The sequence below is a fragment of the Cetorhinus maximus genome, chromosome 5 (genome assembly GCF_964194155.1).
Source record: "Cetorhinus maximus chromosome 5, sCetMax3.hap1.1, whole genome shotgun sequence".
NCBI classification, from domain to species: domain Eukaryota; kingdom Metazoa; phylum Chordata; class Chondrichthyes; order Lamniformes; family Cetorhinidae; genus Cetorhinus; species Cetorhinus maximus.
This window is the reverse complement of record NC_135883.1, coordinates 173,633,100-173,653,022: the sequence shown is the minus strand read 5'-3', so window position 1 is coordinate 173,653,022 and position 19,923 is coordinate 173,633,100. Positions and strand designations below refer to the sequence as shown.

Below are 19,923 nucleotides of genomic sequence, written 5' to 3'. Positions count from 1 at the left end.
GCGTAGGAGGGCATGCCAGGAGCAGCACCAGGCATACCTAAAAATGAGGTGTCAACCTGGTGAAGCTATAACACAGGACTACTTGCGTGCCAAACAGCATTAGCAGCAAGCGATAGACAGAGCTAAGCGATCCCATAACCAATGGATCAGATCTAAGCTCTGGAGGCCTGCCATATCCAGTCGTGAATGATGGTGGACAGTTAAACAACTTACTGGAGGAGGCTCCACAAATATTCACATCCTCAATGATGGGGGAGCCCAGCACAGCAGTGCAAAAGGTAAGGCTGAAGCATTTGCTACAATCTTCAGCCAGAAGTGCCGAGTGGTTGATCCATCACAGATGCCAATCTTCAGCCAATTCGATTCACTCCATGTGATATCAAGAAACAGCTGAAGGCACTGGATACTGCAAAGGCTATGGGCCCTGACAGCATTCCGGCAATAGTACTGAAGACTTGTGCTCCAGAACTTGCAGTGCTCCTAGCCAAGCTGTCCCAGTACAGCTATAACGCTTACATCTACCCAGCAATGTGCAAAATTGCCCAGGTTTGTTCTGTACACAAGGTACAGGACAAATCCAACCCGGCCAATTACTGCCGCATCAGTCTACTCTCGATCATCAGCAAAGTGATGGAAGGAGTTATCAACAGTGATATCAAGCGGCACTTGCTTAGCAATAACCTGCTCACTGATGCCCAGTTTGGGTTCTGTCTGGGCCATTCAGCTCCTGACCTCATTACAGCCTTGGTTCAAATATGGACTAAAGAGCTGAACTCCAGAGGTGAGGTGAGAGTGACTGCCCTTCACATCAAGGCAGCATTGGACCGAATGTCAAAGGAGCTCCAGCAAAACTGGAGTTGCTGGGTATTGGGGAAAACTCTCCACTGGTTGGAGTCATACCTAGCACAAAGGAACATGGTTGTGGTTGTTGGAGGTCAATCATCTTAGTTCCAGGCATTACTGCAAGAGTTCCTCAGGCTGGTGTCCTAGGCTCAACCATCTCCAGCTGCTTCATCACCTTCCTTCCATCATAAGGACAGAAGTGGGGATGCTCGCTGACGATTGCACAATGTTCAACACCATTCGTGACTCCTCAGATACTGAAGCAGTCCATGTCCAAATGTAGCGAGACCTGGACAATATCCAGGCTTGGGCTAACAAGTGGCAAGTAACATTTGTACCACACAAGTGCTGGCAATGACCAACTCCAACAAGAGAGAATCTAACCAACGCGCTTTGACATTCAATGGCATTACCATCACTGAATCCCCTGCTATCAACATCCTGAGGTTTACCATTGACCAGAAACTGAACTGGGCTACCGATATGAATCCTGTGGCTATATGAGCAGGTCAGAGGCTAGGAATCCTGCGGCAAGTAACTCACCCCCTGACTCCCCAAAGTCTGTCCATCATCTACAAGGCACAAGCCAGGAATATGATGGAATACTCTCCACTTGCCTGGATGAGCGCAGCTCCAGTAACACTCAAGAGGCTTGACACCATCCAGGACAAAGCAGCCCACTTGATTGACACCCCATCCACAAACATTCACTCCCTCCGCCACTGACGCATAGTAGCAGCAGTGTGTACCATCTACAAGATGCACTGCAGGGACTCACCAAGCCTCCAGAGACAGCACCTTCCCAACCCACGACCACAACCATCTAGGTGGACAAGGGAAACAGACACATGGGAACGTCACCACCTGGAAGTTCCCCTCCAAGCCATGTACCATCCTGACTTGGAAATATGTCGCCGTTCCTTCACTGATGTTGGGTCAAAATCCTGGAACTCCCTTCCTAACAGCACTGTGACTGCAGCGGTTCAAGAGGGCAGCTCACCACAACCTTCTCAAGGGCAACTAGGGATGGGCAATAAATGCTGGTCTAGCCAGTGATGCTCACATCCCATGAATGAATAAAGCAAAACTCCCTCAGTACTGAACTGGAGCAGCTAAATGGTGTCCATTGATGATCAGAAAGAGGATTCCCATATGATTGTCCCCCTCCATTGCCCCAGTACTGATTCCAGTTGTTACTGCCTATCTTCTGCCCCAGTCAGACCAAGTCACCTGCCCCCTAGTAACTGCTTACAGCAGAGCAGAGGATTGGTCTGGACTTTGGCATGAGCTGGAATTGAGGATGAATGGCTGAGGACATATGAAAGGCACCTCAACATTTGGAGACTTGGGAAGATGCTATTATTTAGGCCCTTGCTCATTCTGTAAACAGGAGCTGATGGATTTGCTGCATTTGTACTAAGAGCCACCTCATCTTTTTTTGTGTCAGGTATATCCAGATTCTGTGCGTGTGGTGTCGGTCGGGGTGCCTGTTGAACAGTTACTGCATTCAGATAACAAACAGCGTACTTCTGTGGAACTCTGCTGTGGGACGTGAGTAACCAGTTCTGACTGGAGGGAGCTTCACTCTGTATCTAACCCTGTGCTGTACCTGTCCTGGGAGTGTTTGATGGGGACAGAGTAGAGGGAGCTGTACTTTGTATCTAACCCTGTGCTGTACCTGTCCTGGGAGTGTTTGATGGGGACAGCGCAGAGGGAGCTTTATTCTGTATCTAACCCTGTGCTGTATCTGTCCTGAGAGTTCTTGATGGGGGCAGTGTAGAGGGAGCTTTACTCTGTATCTAACCCTGTGCTGTACCTGTCCTGAGAGTTTTTGAATGGACAATATAGAGGGAACAAAAACAAAAAGTGCTGGAAAAACTCAGCAGGTCTGACAGCATCTGTGGAGAGAAAGACAAAGTTAACGCTTCAAGTCCGTATGACTCTTCTTCAGAACTAAAGAGAAATAGAAATATGGTGAAATATATACTGTTTAATGGGGGTGGGACAGGTAGAGCTGGATAGGGGGCCAGTGATAGGTGGAGGCAAAGGAGAGATTGCAAAAGATGTCATAGACAAAAGGTCAAAGGGGTGTTGATGGTGGTGATACTGGCTAAAGGAGGTGCTAATGGTGACATTAAGAGCAGAATGAGCAAGTGACAGATGGCCCTAGTGGGGGTGGCAAAAAAGATCGAATTAGGCTAAAAGGTGGGGATAGAACAATGAATAAAAATAAAAGTAAATTTAGAAAAATAATAATAAAAATAGGTGGGAAAAAATATATATATAAAAGTTAAAAAATAAAAATGAATATTTGAAAAAAGGGGTGAGGAGGAGGCGAAAGTCCATGGTCTGAAGTTGTTGAACTCAATTTTCAGTCCGGAAGGCTGTGAAGTGCCTAGTCGGAAGATGAGATGCTGTTCCTCCAGTTTGCGTTGAGTTTCACTGGAACATCGCACCAGGCCAAGGACAGACAAGTGGGCACAAGAGCAGGACCCATCTCCCACGCCTCTGCCCTCACACCTTACTCTCCCTCCCAGACCATGAGCTCTCTCCTCCATCCTCACCTCTTTTTGATCCCCTCTTTTCAAATACTCATTTTTATTTATTAATTTTTATATATTTTTTTCCCCACCTGTTGTTATTATTATTTTTCTAAATTTATTTCTATTTTTATTCATTGTTTTATCCCCACCTTTTAGCCTATTTCGATCTCTTTTCCCACCACTGTCCCCTCCCCTCACCCCACCCCCACCAGGTCCATCTGTCACTTGCTTATCCTGCTTTTTACCCTTAATGTCACCATTAGCACCTCCTTTAGCCAGTATCACCACCATCAAGTCTACTGCATTCGTTGCTCCCAATGCGGTCTCCTCTACATTGGAGAGACCAAACGCAAACTGGGCGACCGTTTTGCGGAACACCTGCGGTCTGTCCGCAAGAAAGACCCAAACCTCCCTGTCGCTTGCCATTTTAACACTCCACCCTGTTCTCTTGCCCACATGTCTGTCCTTGGCTTGCTGCATTGTTCCAGTGAAGCCCAACGCAAACTGGAGGAACAGCACCTCATCTTCCGACTAGGCACTTTACAGCCCTCCGGGCTGAATATTGAATTCAACAACTTTAGATCTTAAACTCCCCCTCCCCCCATCCCCACCCCGTTTCTTTCCCCCCCCCCCGCCTTTTTTTTCAATAATTTATATAGATTCTTCTTTCCCCACCTATTTCCATTATTTTTAAATCTAAAACTAAAACCTTTAGTCTTTCCACCCCACCCCCACTAGAGCTGTACTTTGAATATCCTGTCTTCCATTCTTAATTAGCACTTTTCTCAGACAAAGACCACCACCTTCAACACCTCTTTGACCCTTTTGTCTGTGACATCTTTTGATTATCTGTTCATCTCCACAATCACCACACCACACCCTCAATGTGTCTCTTCCCCCCCCTCCACCCACCTTAAACCAATTTATATTTCTCCCTTCTTCTAACTATGCTCCAGTTCTGCCGAAGGGCCATGAAGGCTCGAAACGTTAACTGATTTCTTCTCCGCCGATGCTGCCAGACTTGCTGAGTTTTTCCAGGTAATTCTGTTTTTGTTCACCACCATCAACACCCCTTTGACCTTTTGTTTATGACATCTTTTGCAATCTCTCCTTTGCCTCCACCTATCACTCTGGCCCTCTATCCACCTTCACTTGTTCCAACCCCCCTTAAACTGTATATATTTCACCACATTTCTACTTCTCTTTAGTTCTGAAGAAGAGTCATACGGACTTGAAATGTTAACTCTGCCTTTCTCTCCATATATCCTGTCAGACCTTCTGTGTTTTTCCAGCACTTTTTGTTTTTATTTCAGATTTCCAGCATCCGCAGTATTTTGCCTTAATCAAAGTGTAGAGGAAGATTTACTCTGTATCTAACCCCGTGCTGTACCTGCCCTGGAAATGTTTGGTAGGGACAGTGTAGAGGGAGTTTTACTCTGTATCTAACCCTGTCCTGGGAGTGTTTGATGGGGACAGTGTGGAGGGAGCGTTGCTCTGTATTGAACCCCATGCAGTACCTATCCTGGGAGTGTTTGATGGGGACACTTTAGAGGGAGATTTACTTTCAATTCCTGTCTTCACTGTCTTCTTGCAGGCATTTGCTGCGGACGGGTTTGATCGGGGACCTGGCGATTGTCTGGGAGAGGCAGCTGGGGAAGGGCATCAGCAGAATAGTGGCTGTGACAGGAGAGGAGGCCAAAGAGGTGAGAGTCTAGAGCGAGGTCCCTGCTGGAGTAAATTCAGTAAGGACGTGAGAGTCCCTTATGGAGTCTCACTGAGGTTCAAAGCTGTACACTAACAGGAGTGAGTGACAATGCCAAGTAATGTGTTGAAACAGCAATCTTATTAAATATTGGATAATGATCATTGTGATAATAATAGTGATATATCAACTATAATTAATAATTTAAAAAAAGAAAGATAACTTTATTGAAAGGAGAAACTACTGTATAAGAAAAGAACCTCCATAGTAGACATTCTTTATGACAGGTACATACTATATTACAGATACATGATATATGACAGGTACATACATACTATATTACGGATACATACTTTTTGACAGGTACATGCTATATGACAGGTACATACTATATTACAAATACATGCTATATGACAGGTACATACTATATTACAAATACATGCTATATGACAGGTACATACTATATGACAGGTACATGCTATATGACAGGTACATACTATATTACAAATACATGCTATATGGCAGGTACATACTATATTACAAATACATGCTATATGACAGGTACATACTATATTACAAATACATGCTGTATGGCAGGTACATACTATATTACTTCGGCTGCAGTAGCGAATCCTGGAAGCAGTTTCCCTTTAAGCCAAATTTCTGGCTCCATTCCAGCCCTTCGAGGCTTTCTCAAAACAAGTGTCTTGGTAAATATGAGCCCTTATCAAATTCTTCTCTCAGGCACTACAAGGCTTTGCAGACTTCACAATGTTCAGGCTGTTTATGCATCTTTTGAAGGTGTTTCCCATCTGCTATCCAACCAGGTTGTCTGGGCATCAATCAAACTCCATCTCCTGATTCCACACCATAGTTGACCACCCCATGTGTAAGGCTATTCATTGCCCTGGCTTGTAGTTTAAGGATCATCAAATGCAGTAAGAAAAAGAACTTCTGATAAACAGAAGGCAACTTTAATTTAGTCATCTAGCTTGAAAAGGAAAAACAAAGATGTAGACCAAATATCAGCTGTGAATGGACAGTATGAGAAACAAGGTCTTGGGGAAGCAGTTAATATCACTACTGATTATTATTGATTAATTATTTGAAGCACAATCATGCCTAGGCTTAAATCAATGCCTACAAAGTAAGATTCAGTCAAGGTTCATTTAAAAGTCAAAACTGAAGCAGAAATAAAATTACAAAAATTAGTGATTGAGGGCCTGCAACCCCATCTTTAAAATTCTTTCACAGGATGTGGCTGTCTTACAAGTCATAGGCATTTAATGCCTATCCCTAAATGCCCTTGAGAAGGTGGTGGTGAGCTGCCTTCATGAACTGCTGCAGTCCATGTGGCGTAGGTACACCCACAGTGCTGTTAGGGAGGGAGTTCCAGGATTTGGACACAGCGACAGTGAAGGAACGGCGATATATTTCCAAGTCAGGATGGTGAATGACTTGAATGGAAACTTCCAGGTGGCGGTATAGTCATAGTGATTATTTGAAGTTGCTCTCTCCCTCAACGCACCACCCTCCATCCCCCTGCTTTTATACTATTCTTGGGGCACTTTTTGTGTCTTCTACTGTGAAGACAGATACAAAATGCTTGTTCAAAGTCTCTGCCATTTCCTTGCTTCCCATGATTAATTTTCTTTATTCTTTCATGGTATGTGGGCATCGCTGGCAAGGCCAGCATTGTTGCCCAACCTAATTGCCCTTGAACTGAGTGGTTTGCTCAGCCATTGCTGTGGCTCTGAAGTCACATGTAGGCCAAACTGGGTAAGGACAGCAGATTTCCTTCCCTAAAGGACACCAGTGAACCAGGTGGGTTTTTGGAACAATTGATGATAGTTACACGGTCACCATTGACCAGACTTGCTTTCAGTTGTGGATTTTATTCATTGAATTTAAGTTCCATCAGTTGCCATGGTGGGATTTGAACCCATGTCCCCAGAGCATTAGCCAGGGCCTCAAGATTACTGGTCCAGTGACATTACCATTATGCTACCATTTATCCCTGAATTCCCCAGTCTCATCCTCTATAGGGATCAATGCTCATGATCACTACTCTCTTTTTATATACTTATAGAAGCTTTTACTGTTTTATATGTCTTGATAGTTTTCTCTCATACTCCGATTTCTCCCTCTTTATTCTTTTTATTTATTTATGGGATGCGGGTGTCACTGGCGAAGCCAGCATTTATTTATTGCCTGTCCCTAATTGCCCTTGAGAAGGTGGTGGTGATCTGCCTTCTTGAACCTATGCAGTCCATGTGGTGTAGGTATTTTTTATATTCATTCACTGGATGTGGGCTTCGGTGGCTAGGCCAGCGTTTATTCCCCATCCCTAATTGCCCTTGAGAAGATGTTGGTGAGCTGCCTTCTTGAACTTCTGCAGTCCATGTGATGTAGGTACACCCACAGTACTGTTAGGAAAGGAGTTCCAGGATTTTGACCCAGCGACAGTGAAGGAACGGCAATATATTTCCAAGTCAGGATGGTGATGTGCTTAGAAGGGAATCATTGTGGTGGTGGTGTTCCCATCTGTCTGCTGCCCTTGTCCTTCTAGAGGGAGTGGTCGTGGTTTTTGAAGGTGCTGTCTAAGGAGGTGAGTTTCAGCAGTGTGTCTTGTAGATGGTACACATTACTATCACTGTGCGTCAGTGGTGGAGGGAGTGAATGTTTGTGGATGGGGTGCCAATCAAGTGATGCTTTGTCCTGGGTGGCGTCGAGCTTCTTGAGTGTTGTTGGAGCTGCACTCATCCAGGTAAGTGGAGAATATTCCATCACACTCCTGACTTGTGTCTTGTAGATGTTGGCAGGTTTTGGGGAGTCTGGAAGTGAGTTACTCGCTGCAGGATTTCTAGCCTTTTCTAGTTTCTAAAATTTTTCCATTTTATGCCCTTTCTTTGAATTTGATGCCATCCTTAACTTCCTTACTTAGCCACAAATGGCGCATCCTTCTCATCTTTATCAATGGAATAAAACTTTGTTGAGAGTCAGGAAATATCTCCTTAAATGTCTGCTACTGTTTCTCTAGTCTTTTAACCTATTTTCCCTGTCAGCTGTATCCAATTCTGTTCTAATACCTTTGCATTTATTTGCCTTTATTTGAGTTTAAGACACTAGTTTCAGACCTAAGTTTCTAACTATCAAGCTAAATGTGAAATTCTATTATGTTATGATCACTCTTACCTAAATGAGCCTCTAACATGAGATCATCAATTAATCCTATCTCATATGGGACACTTGCCTTTATGAATAGAGGCATAGATTACAAAAGTAGGGAGGTCATGTTGGAGTTGTATAGAACCTTGGTGAGGCCACAGCTGGAGTACTGTGTGCAGTTCTGGTCGCCACATTATAGGAAGGATGTGATTGCACTGGAGGGGGTGCAGTGGAGATTCATCAGGATGTTGCCTGGGATGAAACATTTAAGTTATGAAGAGAGGTTGGATAGACTTGGGTTGTATTCATTGGAGCAGAGAAGACTGAGGGGTGACCTGATCGAGGTGTTCAAGATTACGAGGGGCATGGACAGGGTGGATAGGGAGCAGCTGTTCCCCTTAGTTGAAGGGTCAGCCACAAGGGGGCATAAGTTCAAGATGGTGACGGTCTGGAATGCACTGCCTGGGAGGGTGGTGGAGGCGGGTTGCCTCTCATCCTTTAAAAAGTACCTGGATGAGCATTTGGCACGTCATAACACTCAAGGCTATGGGCCAAGTGCTAGTAAATGGGATTAGGTAGGTAGGTCAGGTGTTTCTCACGTGTCGGTGCAGACTCGATGGGCCGAAGGGCCTCTAATGCACTCTGATTCTGTGATTTCACATTGACAGGTCTAAAAATAGCCTGTTCGCTGATAGGTTCCAGAATGGACTATTCTAAGAAACTGTCCTGAATACTTTCTATGAACACATCATCCGGGCTAACTTCCTTTGCCAGTTTGATTTGTTCAGCCTATATGAAGATTTAAATTTGTCATGATTATTGCAGTACCTTTCTTATAGGCCCCCATTACTTCTTGATTTATAGTCCGTCCTACAGTGTAGCTACTGTCAAGAGGCCTATGAACTACTCCCACCAGGGACTTTTCCCTTGCTATTTCTTATTTCCTTCCAAACTGGTTCTACATCTTGATCATCCGAGCCAAGATCATTTCTCACTATTGTACTGATCTCATCCTTTATTACTGAGCTCAACCACATTTCCTTTCTTCCTATCTTTCCGAAATGTTAAATACCCTTGAATACGCAATTACTGACTTTGGTCACTTTGCAACCACATCTCTTAAATGGCAATCAAATCATACCCATTTATTTCATATTGCGCTTTCAATTCACATTCATTTTATTACAAATGCTGCGTGCATTCAGAATAAGAGCTTTCAATTCTATCTTTTCATCCAGTTTTCTCACCTTGATCCTGTTTGCTGGTGCACTCCTGCGTTTGTACACTCTGCCCCTTCCTGCACACTCTGGTTTTCATTACCCATATTGCTACCCTGCACTATTATCTTGTCACTTCTCGTTAACTTTCCACATCTCCACTCACATGAATCCTCCCCAACTATTTAGTTTAAAGCCCTTTCTACACCCGAGTTATACAATTCGCCAGGACACTAGTCCCAGCCCGGTTCAAGTGGAGGTCATCACGACTGCAGCTCCTTGCCAACAACACTCACATCCCGAGAATTGATAAAGGAAACAAAACTTGCACAACTGTCCTCCCCGATATCTTGGCCAATATTTACCCTTCTAACAACATCTCTAAAATAGATTATCTATTCGTTATTACATTGCTGTTTGTGGGTGCTTGCTGTGCACAAATTGGCTGCTGTGTTTCCTACATTGACGCACACCATTGATTGTAAACCACTTTGGGGTGACCTACACATTAGGAGCAGGAGTAGGCAACTCGAGCCTGCTCTGCCATTCAATCAAATCATGTTTGATCTGATTGTAACCTCCACTGCACATTCCTGCCTACCCCCGATAACCTTTTACCCTCTTGTTAATCAAGAACCTATCTAGCTCTGTCTTAAAAATATTCAAAGACTCTGCTTCCATCACAGTTTGAGGAAGAGAGTTCCAAAGACACTCAACTCTGAGGGAAAAAATTCTCCTCATCTCTGTCCTAAATGGGCGACCCCTTATTTTTAAACAGTGGCCCTTAGTTCTAGATTCTCCTACAAGAGGAAACATCCTCTCCACATCCACCCTGTCCAGACCCCTCAGGATCAAGTCACCTCTTACTCTTCTAAACTCCAGTGGATTCAAGCCTAGCTTGTCCAACCTTTCCTCATAAGACAACCTGTCCATTCCAAGTATTAGTTTAGTAAGCTTTCTCTGAACTGCTTCCAATGCATTTACATCCTTCCTTCAATAATGTGACCGACACTGTACACTGCCCTAGATGTGGACTCACTAGTGCCCTGTACAATTGAACCATAACCTCCCTACTTTTGTATTCAATTCCCAGTACATCCACCAGTTCCCCTTTATCCACAGCACATGTGACTCCTTCAAAGAGCTCCAATAAATTGGTTAAACATGATTCCCTTTCACAAAACCATGTTGACTCTGCCTGATTGCCTTGAACTTTTCTAAGTGCCCTGCTAAAACATCTTTAATAATAGCTTCCAACATTTTCCCTATGACAGATGTTAAGCTAACTGGCCTGTAGTTTCCCTTTTTGAATAAAGGTGTTATATTTGCTATTTTCCAATCTAATGGAACCTTCCTCAAATCTAGGAAATTTTGGAAAATTAAAACTAACGCATCAACGATCTCACGAGCCACTTCTTTTAAGACCCGAGGATGTAGTCCATCAGGACCTGGGGACTTGTCAGCCCACAGCCCCAACAATTTGCTCAGTACTATTTTCCTGAGTTCCTCCCTCCCTTCCAATTCCTGATTTACAGTTATTTCTGGGATGTTACTTGTATCTTCTTTAGTGAAGACTGATGCAAAATACCTGTTCAATTCATCTGCCATCTCTTTATGTTCCATTATCAATTCCCCAGACTCACTTTCTATAGGACCAGTGCTCACTTTGTTAACTTTATTTTTAAAATATCTATAGAAACTCTTACTATCCATCTTTCTATTTGTAGCTAGCTTTCTCTTGTATTCTAATTTTTCTCTCCTTCTAGTCATTCTTTGCTTTTTTTATATTCTGTCCTATCTTCAGACCTGACACCCATCTCTGCACAGTTATGTTTTTTCTTTAAGTTTGATACTATCTTGAACTTTTTTAGTTAACCACAGATGGTGGGTCCTCCCCTTGAAATTTTTCTTTCTTGTTGGAATGTATCTATTCTGTGTATTAAAAACATAAGAAATAGGACAGGAGTAGACCATTCGGCCCCTTGAGCCTGCTCTGACATTCAATAAAATCATGGCTGATCTTGTGTTTCGATTTCCACATTCCCATCTAACCCCGATAACCTTTGATTCGCTTGCCGAAGAATCTATCTACCTCTGCCTTAAAACTATTCAATGACCCCACCTCCACCACCTTCTGAGGCAGAGAGTTCCAAAGTCGCACATCCCTCTGAGAGAAAAAATTCTCATCTCTGTCCTAAAAGGGCGACCCTTAATTTTAAAACAGTGCCCCCTAGTGCTGGACTCACCCACAAGAGGAAACATCCTTTCGATGTCCACCTTGTCAAGGCCGTTCAGGATCTTGTACACTTCAATCAAATCACCCCTCACTCTTCTAAACTCCAGTGGAAACAAGCCCAGTCTGTCCAACCTTTCCTCATAAGACAACTCACTCATTCCAGGTATCAATCTAGTAAACCTCCTTTGAACTGCCTCCAATGCATTTACATCCTTCCTTAAATAAAGAGACCAAAACTGCACACAGTATTCGAGATGTGGTCTCAGCAATGCCCTGTATAACTGAAGCAGAACATCCTTACTTTTATAAAAACAAAAAACTACTGCGGATGCTGGAAATCCAAAACAAAAACAGAATTACCTGGAAAAACTCAGCAGGTCTGGCAGCATCGGTGGAGAAGAAAAGAGTCGACGTTTCGGGTCCACACGACCCTTACTTTTATGTTCAATCCCTCTCGTAATAAAGGATAACATTCCATTAACCTTCTTGATTACTTGTAGTACCTGCATACGAACCTTTTTTTGACTCCTACTAGAACACCTAGATCCCTCTGCACCTCAGAATTATGCAGTCGTTCTCCATTTAAATAGTACTCTGCTTTTTTTGTTCTTCCTGCCAAAGTGAACACCTTCCCATTTTCCCACATTAACTCCATTTGCCAGATGTTGGCCCACTCACTCAGCCTATCTACATCCATCTGCAACCTCCTCATGTCCTCTTCACAACATACTTACCTACCTATTCTGAAATATCCTCTTAAATGTCTGCCACTGCATCTCTTATTGACCTATCCATTAACTAACTTGCCAGTTCACTTTAGCTAGCTCTGTTTCCATGTCCTCACAATTGCTCTGAAATTGTGAAAAAGAAATAAAATTAAAATAAATACATACCTTTGCTGAGAAGTATGTGTATCTGGCAGGCTTATGGCCTTGACTTTTTCTAATCCCCTGTGCCCCAGGCTCGAGAGCTGGGTCGGGTGCTGGCCGAGGAAGTTGATTCTCTCTCTGTGCGGCTCAATGGTGGATTGAAGTCACTGTCAGACGCTCAGAAGCTGTCAAAGCAGCTTGGACAGCTAACAGACGTGAGTATCTTTTACATCCACCCAAAAGTCAAAACATCTCCAAGTGCTGAAGTTGCTCAGTACTGATTCTCCGGCAATGCAGCACTCCCTCAGTACTGCCCCTCTGGCAGTGCAGCACTCCCTCAGTACTGCCCCTCTGGCAGTGCAGCATTCTCTCAGTTCTGACCCTCCGGCAGTGCAGCACTCCCTCAGTACTGCCCCCCTGGCAGTGCAGCACTCCCTCAGTACTGACCCTCCGGCAGTGCAGCACTCCCTCAGTCCTGCCCCTCTGGCAGTGCAGCACTCCCTCAGTACTGCTCCTTTGGCAGTGCAGCACTCCCTCAGTCCTGCCCCTCTGGCAGTGCAGCACTCCCTCAGTACTGCTCCTTTGGCAGTGCAGCATTCTCTCAGTACTGACCCTCTGACGGTGCAATACTCCCTCAGTACTGACCCTCTGACAGTGCAGCACTCCCTCAGTACTGCCCCTCCGGCAGTGCAGTACTCCCTCAGTACTGCTGCTTCGGCAGTGCAGCACTCCCTCAGTACTGCCCCTCTGGCAGTGCAGCATTCCTCAGTACTGACCCTCTGGCAGTGCAGCACTCCCTCAGTACTGCCCCTCTGGCAGTGCAGCATTCCTCAGTACTGACCCTCTGGCAGTGCAGCACTCCCTCAGCACTGACCTTCTGACAGTACAGCGCTCCCTCAGTAATGACCCTCTGGCAGTACAGCACTTCCTCAGCACTGCCCCTCCAACGGTGCAGCACTCCCTCAATACTGCCCCTCTGGCAGTGCAGCACTCCCTCAGTACTGCCCCTCCGGCAGCAGCATTCTCTCAGTGCCAACCCTCCGAAAGCGCAGTGCTCCTGCTGTGCTGACCCTCCGACAGCGCAGTGCTCCTGCTGTGCTGACCCTCCGACAGTGCAGTGCTCCCGCTGTACTGACCCTCCGACAGTGCAGTGCTCCTGCTGTGCTGACCCTCCGACAGTGCAGTGCTCCCCCAGCGCTGACCCTCCGACAGCGCAGTGCTGACCCTCCGACAGTGCAGTGCTCCCCCAGCGCTGACCCTCCGACAGCGCAGTGCTCCCCCAGCGCTGACCCTCCGACAGCGCAGTGCTCCCCCAGTGCTGATCTTCCGACAGCGCAGTGCTCCCACTGTGCTGACCCTCCGACAGTGCAGTGCTCCCACTGTGCTGACCCTCCGACAGTGCAGCGCTGACCCTCCGACAGCGCAGTGCTCCCACTGTGCTGAGCCTCCGACAGTGCAGTGCTGACCCTCCAACAGCGCAGGGCTGACCCTCCGACAGCGCAGTGCTCCCGCTGCGCTGACCCTCCGACAGTGCAGCGCTGACCCTCCGACAGCGCAGTGCTCCCGCTATGCTGACCCTCCGACAGTGCAGCGCTGACCCTCCGACAGCGCAGTGCTCCCGCTGTGCTGACCCTCCGACAGTGCAGCGCTGACCCTCCAACAGCGCAGGGCTTTCTGGTGTGAGTACTGGTGCTGAGCTGTGACTTGTGGCTAAGTTCTGGGGTTGTTTTTACGAATTTGCAGTGAGAGCGGTGTACTCACAGAAAGTTATGATTCTCAGGTGGTGGATGGAGCAGTGATGTTGCATCGCCAACGCCAACTTCTACAGGAGAGGCTCCGAACTCTACAGAGAACAGCCAACACTGGCATTAGGAAGCTGGAGACTAGGGCGGTATGTGAACGTGGGGAGACCCAGAGTGGAACGTGAGGGGAGCGGGAGACCAGGAATATGAGATAACACGAGAGAGCAATATGGGGGTTGCAAGGTGGAGTGGGGAGACAGGTTTTTTTTTTCATTAATGGGATGTGGACGTCGCTGGCTAGGCCAGCATTTATTGCCCATCCCTAATTTCCCTCAAGAAGGTGGTAGTGAAGGTGTAGGTACACCCACAGTGCTGTTAGAGAGAGAATTCAAGGAATTCGACCCAGTGACTGAAGGAATGGCGATATATTTCCAAGTCAGGAGGGGGAGGGTAGAAGGGTGGGTGTGGGATGGGGAGAGTAGAAGGGTGGGTGTGTGAGGGGGAGAGTAGAAGGGTGGGTGTGGGAGGGGGAGTAGAAGGGTGGGCGTGTGAGGGGGAGAGTAGAAGGGTAGGTGTGGGAGGGGGAGTAGAAGCGTGGATGTGTGAGGGGGAGAGTAGAAGGGTAGGTGTGGGAGGGGGAGAGTAGAAGGGTGGGTGTGTGAGGGGGAGTAGAAGGGTGGGTGTGTGAGGGGGAGAGTAGAAGGGTAGGTGTGGGAGGGGGAGAGTAGAAGGGTGGGTGTGGGAGGGGGAGAGTAGAAGGGTGGGTGTGGGAGGGGGAGAGTAGAAGGGTGGGTGTGGGAGGGGGAGAGTAGAAGGGTGGGTGTGGGAGGGGGAGAGTAGAAGGGTAGGTGTGGGAGGGGGAGTAGAAGGGTCGGTGTGGGAGGGGGAGAGTAGAAGGGTAGGTGTGGGAGGGGGAGAGTAGAAGGATGGCTGCGGGAGGGGGAGTAGAAGGGTCGGTGTGGGAGGAGGAGAGTAGAAGGGTGGGTGTGTGAGGGGGAGAGTAGAAGGGTGGGTGTGGGAGGGGGAGAGTAGAAGGGTGGGTGTGTGAGGGGGAGAGTAGAAGGGTGGGTGTGTGAGGGGGAGAGTAGAAGGGTGGGTGTGGGAGGGGGAGAGTAGAAGGGTGGGTGTGTGAGGGGGAGAGTAGAAGGGTGGGTGTGTGAGGGGGAGAGTAGAAGCGTAGGTGTGGGAGGGGCAGAGTAGCAGGGTAGGTGTGGGAGGGGGAGAGTAGAAGGGTAGGTGTGGGAGGGGGAGACTAGAAGGGTAGGTGTGGGAGGGGGAGAGTAGAAGGGTCGGTGTGGGATGAAATGAGGAGATGGGTACGTGTGGGAGGAGATGAGATGAGTACGTGTAGGAGGAGATGAGGAGATGGGTACGTGTAGGAGAGGAGATGGGTACGTGTAGGAGAGGAGATGATGAGATGGGTATGTGTAGGAGAGGAGATACGTATGTGTAGGAGAGGAGATGATGAGATGGGTATGTGTAGGAGAGGAGATGGGTATGTGTAGGAGAGGAGATGAGGAGATGGGTATGTGTAGGAGAGGAGCTGAAGAGATGGGAATGTGTGGGAGGAGATGGCTATGTGTAGGAGAGGAGATGAGATGGGTATGTGTAGGAGAGGAGATGCGTACGTGTAGGAGAGGAGATGAGGAGATGGGTAAGTGTGGGAGGAGATGAGGAGATGGGTATGTGTAGGAGAGGAGATGGGTATGTGTAGGAGAGGAGATGATGAGATGGGTATGTGTAGGAGAGGAGATGGGTATGTGTAGGAGAGGAGATGATGAGATGGGTACGTGTAGGAGAGGAGATGATGAGATGGGTACGTGTAGGAGAGGAGATGAGGAGATGGGTACGTGTAGGAGGAGATGAGGAGATGGGTATGTGTAGGAGAGGAGATGGGTATGTGTAGGAGAGGAGATGGGTATGTGTAGGAGAGGAGATGAGATGGGTATGTGTAGGAGAGGAGATGGGTATGTGTAGGAGAGGAGATGATGAGATGGGTATGTGTAGGAGAGGAGATGGGTATGTGTAGGAGAGGAGATGAGGAGATGGGTATGTGTCGGAGAGGAGATGAGGAGATGGGTAGGTGTAGGAGAGGAGATGTGGAGATGGGTAGGTGTAGGAGAGGAGATGAGGAGAGGGGTATGTGTAGGAGCGGAGATGGGTACGTGTAGGAGAGGAGATGAGGAGATGGCTATGTGTAGGAGAGGAGATGAGGAGATGGCTATGTGTAGGAGAGGTGATGAGGAGATGGGTATGTGTAGGAGAGGAGATGGGTACGTGTAGGAGAGGAGAGATGAGGAGATGGGTATGTGTAGGAGAGGAGATGATGAGATGGGTATGTGTAGGGGAGGAGATGAGGAGATGGGTACGTGTAGGAGGAGATGAGGAGATGGGTATGTGTAGGAGGAGATGAGGAGATGGGTATGTGTAGGTGAGGAGATGGGTATGTGTAGGAGAGGAGATGAGGAGATGGGTATGTGTAGGTGAGGAGATGGGTATGTGTAGGGGAGGAGATGATGAGATGGGTATGTGTAGGAGAGGAGATGAGATGGCTATGTGTAGGAGAGGAGATGAGGAGATGGGTATGTGTAGGAGAGGAGATGAGGAGATGGGTATGTGTAGGAGAGGAGATGGGTACGTGTAGGAGAGGAGATGATGAGATGGGTACGTGTAGGAGAGGAGATGATGAGATGGGTACGTGTAGGAGAGGAGATGAGGAGATGGGTACGTGTAGGAGGAGATGAGGAGATGGGTATGTGTAGGAGAGGAGATGGGTATGTGTAGGAGAGGAGATGGGTATGTGTAGGAGAGGAGATGATGAGATGGGTATGTGTAGGAGAGGAGATGGGTATGTGTAGGAGAGGAGATGATGAGATGGGTATGTGTAGGAGAGGAGATGGGTATGTGTAGGAGAGGAGATGAGGAGATGGGTATGTGTCGGAGAGGAGATGAGGAGATGGGTAGGTGTAGGAGAGGAGATGAGGAGATGGGTAGGTGTAGGAGAGGAGATGAGGAGATGGATATGTGTAGGAGAGGAGATGCGGAGATGGGTATGTGTAGGAGAGGAGATGGGTACGTGTAGGAGAGGAGAGATGAGGAGATGGGTATGTGTAGGAGAGGAGATGATGAGATGGGTATGTGTAGGGGAGGAGATGAGGAGATGGGTACGTGTAGGAGGAGATGAGGAGATGGGTATGTGTAGGAGGAGATGAGGAGATGGGTATGTGTAGGTGAGGAGATGGGTATGTGTAGGAGAGGAGATGAGGAGATGGGTATGTGTAGGTGAGGAGATGGGTATGTGTAGGGGAGGAGATGATGAGATGGGTATGTGTAGGAGAGGAGATGAGATGGCTATGTGTAGGAGAGGAGATGAGGAGATGGGTATGTGTAGGAGAGGAGATGATGGATGGGTATGTGTAGGAGAGGAGATGATGAGATGGGTATGTGTAGGAGAGGAGATGAGAGGGGTATGTGTAGGAGAGGAGATGGGTATGTGTAGGAGAGGAAATGAGGAGATGGTTTTGTGTAGGAGAGGAGATGAGGAGATGGTTTTGTGTAGGAGAGGAGATGAGGAGTTGGGTATGTGTAGGAGAGGAGATGGGGAGATGTGTATGTATAGGAGAGGAGATGAGGAGATGGGTGTGTGTAGGAGAGGAGATGAGGAGATGGGTACGTGTAGGAGAGGAGATGAGATGGGTATGTGTAGGTGAGGAGATGGGTATGTGTAGGAGAGGAGATGAGATGGCTATGTGTAGGAGAGGAGATGAGGAGATGGGTATGTGTAGGAGAGGAGATGAGGAGATGGGTATGTGTAGGAGAGGAGATGATGAGATGGGTATGTGTAGGAGAGGAGATGAGAGGGGTATGTGTAGGAGAGGAGATGGGTATGTGTAGGAGAGGAAATGAGGAGATGGTTTTGTGTAGGAGAGGAGATGAGGAGATGGTTTTGTGTAGGAGAGGAGATGAGGAGATGGGTATGTGTAGGAGAGGAGATGGGGAGATGTGTATGTATAGGAGAGGAGATGAGGAGATGGGTGTGTGTAGGAGAGGAGATGAGGAGATGGGTACGTGTAGGAGAGGAGATGAGATGGGTATGTGTAGGTGAGGAGATGGGTATGTGTAGTTGAGGAGATGGGTATGTGTAGGTGAGGAGATGGGTATGTGTAGGTGAGGAGATGGGTATGTGTAGGAGAGGAGATAAGGAGATGGGTATGTGTAGGAGAGGAGATGAGGAGATGGGTATGTGTAGGAGAGGAGATGAGATGGGTATGTGTCGGAGAGGAGATGGGTATGTGTAGGAGAGGAGATGAGGAGATGGGTATGTGTAGGTGAGGAGATGGGTATGTGTAGGTGAGGAGATGGGTATGTGTAGGTGAGGAGATGGGTATGTGTAGGTGAGGAGATGGGTATGTGTAGGTGAGGAGATGGGTATGTGTAGGTGAGGAGATGGGTATGTGCAGGAGAGGAGATGAGGAGATGGGTATGTGCAGGAGAGGAGATGAGGAGATGGGTATGTGTGGGAGGGGGAGAGTAGAAGGGTGCGTGTGGGAGGAGATGAGGAGAGGGGTATGTGTGGGAGGGGGAGAGTAGAAGGGTGCGTGTGGGAGGAGATGAGGAGAGGGGTATGTGTAGGAGAGGAGATGAGGAGATGGGTATGTGTAGGAGAGGAGATGAGGAGATGGGTATGTGTAGGGAGAGGAGATGGAGGAGATGGGTATGTGCAGGAGAGGAGATGAGGAGATGGGTATGTGTAGGAGAGGAGATGATGAGATGGGTATGTGCAGGAGAGGAGATGAGGAGATGGGTATGTGCAGGAGAGGAGATGAGGAGATGGGTATGTGTAGGAGAGGAGATGATGAGATGGGTATGTGCAGGAGAGGAGATGAGGAGATGGGTATGTGCAGGAGAGGAGATGATGAGATGGGTATGTGCAGGAGAGGAGATGAGGAGATGGGTATGTGCAGGAGAGGAGATGGGGAGATGTGTATGTATAGGAGAGGAGATGAGGAGATGGGTATGTGTAGGAGAGGAGATGAGGAGATGGGTATGTGTAGGAGAGGAGATGAGGAGATGGGTATGTGTAGGAGAGGAGATGAGGAGATGGGTATGTGCAGGAGAGGAGATGAGGAGATGGGTATGTGCAGGAGAGGAGATGGGGAGATGTGTATGTATAGGAGAGGAGATGAGGAGATGGGTATGTGTAGGAGAGGAGATGAGGAGATGGGTATGTGTAGGAGAGGGATGGGTATGTGTAGGAGGAGATGAGGAGATGGGTATGTGCAGGAGAGGAGATGAGGAGATGGGTATGTGCAGGAGAGGAGATGGGGAGATGTGTATGTATAGGAGAGGAGATGAGGAGATGGGTATGTGTAGGAGAGGAGATAGGAGATGGGTATGTGCCGGAGAGGAGATGAGGAGAGGGGTTGTGGGGGAGAGGAGATGGGGACGTGGAGGAGAGGAGATGAGGAGAGGGGGAGGGGGGGGAGGGGGTGAGGTGTTGGGGGAGGGGGGGTGGTGTGGTGGTGTGGGGGTGGGGGGGGTGTAGCTGGTCTGGCATAGGGGAGAAGACGAAGAGGGGGGGGGGGGGGGCTGGGATGGTGGTG

General features: G+C 47.7%; 1 protein-coding gene across 1 annotated transcript in view; it reads left to right on the top strand.

Annotated features, from left to right (window-relative positions):
* Positions 1-19,923, top strand: part of aars2 (alanyl-tRNA synthetase 2, mitochondrial (putative)) — a 102,926-nt gene that overhangs the window by 72,262 nt on the left and 10,741 nt on the right. Inside the window, exons 16-19 of the mRNA XM_078542817.1 lie at positions 2,291-2,394; positions 4,981-5,089; positions 12,671-12,793; positions 14,359-14,469. Of these exons, the coding sequence (XP_078398943.1) occupies positions 2,291-2,394; positions 4,981-5,089; positions 12,671-12,793; positions 14,359-14,469 (447 nt within the window). The remainder of the gene's footprint in view (positions 1-2,290; positions 2,395-4,980; positions 5,090-12,670; positions 12,794-14,358; positions 14,470-19,923) is intronic.